Raw genomic sequence first — 6929 nt, forward strand, 5'->3', positions numbered from 1 at the left:
TAGCTTTCTGAATACAGAAAGTAGATACGCCGGCGCTACTTAGCAATTACGCGGCGTATCTATGGATACGCCGGCGTAATTGCTCTCTGAATCTACCCCATTGTGTACAGAGTTACATTGCAAGCTGGAGCAATGTACCTGTATAGAATGGTCACACCTGGAATTCTCCTATAAATAACATCCCTCACCCAGATATATATATATATTTATTATTAAACTCCCCAGCAGAGGACATGCTGAGATTTGTAGTCCTACATCAACCCCCCCCCCTTCCAGCTAATCCCACTATGCACAGTCTGAGCCCAGGAGGGGCGTGGCTAAGACGCCCAATTCACGACAAATCCCACCCCCCGTAACTGTGTCACGCCTACGTCTGTTGGCACCGGGGCATAACCCCGCCCCCTAGACTTAGCAGGGGCCCTCCCTCTCTACCTTAAACCTCCCACCCAGCCATTGGCTCGCCTCCTCCTTGTCCCCGCCCCCCAGCCCGTACTGAGCCATGGCGGAAGTGAGTAGACGTCAGCATGCTCGGGTTAAAGGAGCAGCCCCCCCGGGGTCCCCAGCACACAGGGATGAGGCTCTGCGGATGGAGGCCGAAACGATGAGCGTCTTTACCAAGCTGCTGGCGGCCGGATTCTACGGCGTCAGCTCCTTCCTGATCGTGGTGGTGAACAAGAGTGTGCTGAGCAGCCACAGGTATGGAGGATGGGGGCAGAGTCCGGGGGGGGGAGGGGAACGGGGACCGGAGCCAGCGCTGGGGAGAGTTCATTCACTCATAGAGGATGGAGGGATGCCAGTCCGAGCATTGCATCCCATAGGAGTTCCTTTATAGGACTACAACTCCCAGCATTGCATCCCATAGGAGTTCATTTATAGGACTACAACCCCCAGCATTGCATCCCAGGGAAGTTCATTTATAGGACTACAACTCCCAGCATTGCATCCCATAGGAGTTCATTTATAGGACTACAACCCCCAGCATTGCATCCCAGGGAAGTTCATTTATAGGACTACAACCCCCAGCATTGCAACCCATGGGAGTTCATTTATAGGGCTACAACTCCCAGCATTGCATCCCAGGGAAGTTCATTTATAGGACTACAACTCTCAGCATTGCATCCCAGGGAAGTTCAGTTTATAGGACTACAACTCCCAGCATTGCATCCCAGGGAAGTTCATTTATAGGATTACAACTCCCAGCATTGCCACCCTTAGGAAGTCATTTATAGGACTAAAACTCCCAGCATTGCATCCCAGGGAAGTTCAGTTTATAGGACTACAACTCCCAGCATTGCATCCCATGGGAGTTCAGTTTATAGGATTACAACTCCCAGCATTGCATCGCATGGAAGTTCATTTATAGGACTACAACCCCCAGCATTGCATCCCATGGAAGTTCATTTATAGGACTACAACCCCCAGCATTGCATCCCATGGGAGTTCATTTATAGGACTACAACTCCCAAGTTGATTTATAGGACTACAACTCCCAGCATTGCAATTTATAGGAGCACTTCATATACTTTGGGCTACATGGAACTACAACTCCTATTCTTGCAACCAATGAAAGATCATTTATTGGACATGCTGCAAGGGACTATAACTCCCTGAATTGCATTGTATGGAAGAAGGTCCTATGCTATGAGTGCTACAGGGGGGGACTACAATGCCCAACATTTCTATCTGTAGGGGGAGATCATATACTATTAGTGCTACAGGGAACTACAATTCCCAGCATTGCAATCAATGGGAGCTCATATACTAGGGGCGGTTTGTGGACTGCAACACCCAGTATTGCATTGTATGAGCGATCATGTACTGTGAGTGCTGCAGGGGACTACAACTCCCAGCATTGCATGCTATAGGTGATTTGTATGCTTTTGAGTGCTGCAGAAGGTTACATTTCTAAACGTTGCATTCTATGGGGGGGGGGGGGGAGATCTTATACTATGTGTGCTACATGGGACTACAACCCTCAGCATTGCTATCAGAGATCGTATATCGCACAGAGGCGATTCAGTTCGCATGTGTAGCGCTATATAAATTTTTCACTCACTCATATACTATGAGTGCTACAGGGCACTACAACTCCCAGCATTGTATCCCACGGAAGTTCATTTATAGGACTACAACTCCCAGCATTGCATTGGAGATATTATACTATGTGTGCTATATGGGACCACAACTCTCAGTATTGCCATCTATCGGAGATCGTGTTCTGTGAGTGCTACAGGGCACTACAACTCCCAGCATTGCTATCTCTGGGAGATGATCGTATATTAATGTGAGATGGGGAACTTGGATTGTAGGCGCTGATATGTAGGGACGTATATGTAAAGCACTGCGTAAATTGGCGGTTCTTTATAAAAACTTTATTATTATTATTAGACTAAAACTCCCAGTATTGCAGTCTCTGGGGGTGGGGGGGGGGGTGTCGTGTACTATGAGGGCTACTGATGTACTGTACATAGACTACAACTCCCAGCATTGCAGTCTCTGGGGTTGGGGGCGGGATAATGTACTATGGGGGCTACTGATGTACTGTACATAGACTACAACTCCCAGCATTGCAGCCTCTGGGGGTGGATAATGTACTATGGGGGCTACTGATGTACTGTACATAGACTACAACTCCCAGCATTGCAGTCTATGGGAGGTCATCCCCTGACACTCGCTCTATGGGAATTCCTGTACTCTGGAGATACAGAGGAGGATACAAGCTGTAGGTTTGCTCTCTATGGGATTTCTAGGATTCTGCTAAGTGTACAGCTGGTGTGTCCTACTGGTCCCAGTACTGATAGCAGAAGAAATCCCAGCATGGCAATCCATCCTCTATGGGCCTCCTGACATGAATACATTTGATGGGAGTGATCTCTAGGATCACACTCGCAGGGAAGTCTATGATCTGCTTTCCAGCTTCTGCCCAGTGGATCTGTGATGTGGAAGGATCCTCTCCTGTTTCCTCCTCCTCAGGACTTTTCCTTCAAAGTTGCATTTTACAGACATGGAAACTTTGTATCTTTCTGCAGCTCTGCACATTTTTGTTGCTGTAATATTTCAAGTGTTACAATAATACTTCAGGGTCTATTGGGGGTGTATGCATGTCTCCCCCAGTGTTGTCTTTTTACTGTTGCATAAAAGTCTGGAGACCTTCAGATTGTGTGTTTCTGAAATGTAGGCACCATAGCCCATTCATTTGAATGGGTTGCTTTGCCAGCTTAAACGCAGCCCATGCAAAACGCGGCAATGTGAACTTAGGGGTTTATTGAACAAGCTAGAAGATAGAAGCTGATCGGCTGCAATGCACATCTGCGCTGGTTTCTGAGTGCCCTTGTTTTAGTAAATCTCCCCCCCCCCCCCCCCATTTGTCACTTGGGCCCAGTAGACTGGATGCAGTGTGGGAATCGCATAGCATTCCTGTTCAAATCGCATGCAATTTTGCAGCAGTGCGATATGGGCCATTCATTCTATGTGGCTCAAATTGCACCACATCTGCAAACGTGTGTGTGTGTGTGTGTGTGTGTGTGTGTGTGTTTTTTTATTTTTTTTCCACAAATGGAGCTATCTTTAGGTGGTATTTGATCACCTCTGCGGTTTTTATTTTTTGCGCTATAAACAAATTATAGAGCGACAATTTTGAAAAAAAATCAATATTTTTTACTTTTTGCTATAATATATATATATAATATATATGCCAAAATATATATAAAAAAAAAAAAAAAATTCCCCTCAGTTTAGGCCGATACGTATTCTTCTACCTATTTCTGGTAAAAAAAAATCGCAATAAGCGTTTATCGATTGGTTTTTCGCAAAATGTATATAGTGTTTACAAAATCGGGGATAGTTTTATTGCATTTTTATTAATAATTTTATTTTTTATTTTTTTTACTACTAATGGCGGCGATCAGATTTTTTCTTTCTTTTCTTTCTTTTCCTCTTCATGACCGCGACATTATGGCGGACACATCGGACAATTATGACACATTTTTGGGACAATTGTCCTTTTCACACAAAAAATGCTATACAAATGCACTGTTTACTGTGAAAATGACAATTGCAGTTTGGGAGTTAACCTCTAGGGGGCGTTGAAGGGGTTAAGTGTGACCTCATATGTGTTTCTAACTGTAGGGGGGGGTCCTGGACGTGTGACGTCATTGATCGTGCTTCCCTATATCAGGGAACACACAATCAATGACGGCGCCACACTGAAGAACAGGGAAGTTGTGTTTACACACACCTCTCCCTGTTCTTCAGCTCCGGGAACTGATTGCAGGACTCCAGCGGCGATCGGGTCCCGCGGTCACGGGAGCTTCAGACCGGGTCACAGGCGCACGCCCGCGACTCACGGCTGGGCACTTAAAGAGGTCGTACAGGTACATGCTTGTGCCCAGCCGTGCCATTCTGCCGACGTATATGTGCAGGAGGCGGTCCTTAAGTGGTTAAGGCCCTTTGTACACTGGACGTTATAAAAACGTGTGTGTGTGTGTGTGTGTGTGTGTGTGTGTGTGTGTGTTTGCAAAGAAAACCACGAAACTCCCATAAAAGGTGCAAAAAAGCATAGGTGTAAACCAGTCCTCCAAACTCACTTTTCTGGGGGATTTTTTCCAGCCAAAAAAAGCTGATAACAGCCTGTGTGTGCATGGACACATCGGATAACATGCTGGGGAGTTTACTGGCTGGCAGGAAAAAAAAACACCCAATGCCCAAAACAGCAGCTGTAAAAAGCACCAAGTGTGCATGAGGCCTTATGCAGAAGAGACCTGGTGTGAGGTTAAACAACGTCCCGTGTACCCAAAGCCTAAAATGCTCGCTCACATATATATAATTTTTTTTTTATTTCTTTATTTTCCCCTCTGGGTTACATGTGGTCGGAACTATCCAGACACGGTCAGGGGTCTTGCATTCTGATAGGACAGTCAGAGTAGAATGAAAACTCCTCCTACAAGCTTTAACCAGACACTAATAGAAGTCACAAGACTGCTATATACTGCTGATGAGAAAAGATATTTAGCAGTTTATATTTACTAAAACTTTTGCCATTCTGTGTACTGTGGAAGACCAGATATAGTGACTGCAGGGTCCTGGGTTTAGTCGCACTTTGAATTCAAACCTTTCACGTGCTTTGCGGGCGCTGCAATTTTAACTCCACTAGCAAAGTGTTTTAATAGGTGGCGTCTGTCAAACGCATCCCATAAGGTCAATGGTAGCTGCAAGTCAAAAGCTTGACTTGGGCCCCTTTCACACTACTGCGAATTCAAAGCCGGGATTTCAGGGAATGTCGCTGTAAGTGACATCAAAATCGTCCCAAAGTAGTGCAGGAACTACTTTTGAAGTCGGAAGACTTGAAGTCGTACTAATATGAATGGTTGTCATTGGAAACGACTTGTCCCATGATTTCCAATGACAATGATTTGCACAAGTCGTAGAAGTGTGAAAAGGGCCTAATAAATGTGCCGTATTTTACAATAGAATCTCCATTGGGATTAAAAAATGGGGGAAGTGTCAGGATCGCATCTTAAACACCTGGCAGCCATTGCTAGACTACCCTCTGAAAAGCAATTCACTGTGGATTGCTTTCCAAAGGGCAGTAAGTAGGCACTGCTGCCTATGTGAAAGATCTGGAAGGCAGATCACCGCTGAATGGTGTACCCAGCGGTACTTGACTTGGGGCCCTACAGAATCATATAATCGCCTGTTTTTATCAGAAATGAGCAAAAGAATGAGTGGCGGTTGCCCGAAACATCCAATCGGGTTTTAACATTTATTCTGTAACCTGCACTGTGAGGTCAATACAGTTACGTTTTTGGCTTGTCTCGGCACTAGTTGATGGATAAATTGATATGATGATTTTCTTTTACCAGTGATTGGAGGATACAGTAGAACGATCGGGACACGTTTCAGGGTTCCACGTGTTTTTTAATCTCCTCCTGATGTGTTACAAACCCCCTGGGAATATTATTACAAGCTGGCCATTGCTTGTATAGTGCCTGGGGGCATGTCTGCTAGTAATCGGGGCCGGGGGAAGGATTTGTGTTTGTAGTCTGAAGTGTGGTGTGTTTTTATTTTTTATTCCCCCCCCCCCCCCCCCCCCCAAGGCACTACAGGCCACAGCTTACCCATATCTAAAAATGAGTTCCATTATTTAAAATGTCGTCATATTCCCCTAATAGGGAAATGTAACGGCTTCTTCATGGGGCTCATAATGATTTTTTTTACACCCCCCCTTTTTTTTAATTATTAATATTGAGAATAGTACATTAGCCACTAGAGGGAGTTCTCAGTGGCTTATAACTATTGCTCTGTACAGTATTGGTCACACACAGGGGGCCATGAGTGGGAGATTTACTTGTAGTAGAACTATAGCCCGTGCGTGTGTAAATATTGCATAAGGGAGGGTCATAACCCCGTCTGATTATTTATTTTTTGCCATGTCCCATTGCAGAGATTTCACTTCCTGTCCTATAGCCAAACAGGAAGAAAGACGAAATCTCAGCAAATTAAGGGAATCCCTTGGGGGACCCCCAGATCACCAGTATTGATGTCCCCATTGGACGATTTCCCCCTCCCCTAATGACTCTTCTGGGGACAACCTAAAATTTGAGATTTTTCCCTTTCACTTTTTTAATGATGGTGGTAAGCAGGACAAATGGCCCTCTCCTTGCCGCAGCTCCTCTCCTTGCCGCAGCTCCTCTCCTTGCCGCAGCTCCTCTCCTTGCCGCAGCTCCTCTCCTTGCCGCAGCTCCTCTCCTTGCCGCAGCTCCTCTCCTTGCCGCAGCTCCTCTCCTTGCCTCAAAAAAGGGGTAGAGAAAGGAAGCGCCACCTAAGTGCAGTATTAAAGAGGTTCTTTTAATGACACATTGTAAAAAACACACTTACAAGAAGGTAAGGAAAGAAGGCTCATCTGTAACATCCTGTAATCCTCGTCCCGG

General features: G+C 45.6%; 1 protein-coding gene across 1 annotated transcript in view; it reads left to right on the forward strand.

The window, feature by feature from the left end:
- Positions 1–466: 466 nt before the first annotated feature.
- SLC35D1 (solute carrier family 35 member D1) overlaps positions 467–6929 on the forward strand; it is a 37602-nt gene continuing 31139 nt past the window's right edge. The window contains exon 1 of the mRNA XM_040360748.1: positions 467–696. Within this exon, the coding sequence (XP_040216682.1) occupies positions 500–696 (197 nt within the window). The 5' untranslated portion in view covers positions 467–499. The remainder of the gene's footprint in view (positions 697–6929) is intronic.

This window comes from Rana temporaria, chromosome 7, assembly GCF_905171775.1.
Source record: "Rana temporaria chromosome 7, aRanTem1.1, whole genome shotgun sequence".
NCBI lineage: Eukaryota > Metazoa > Chordata > Amphibia > Anura > Ranidae > Rana > Rana temporaria.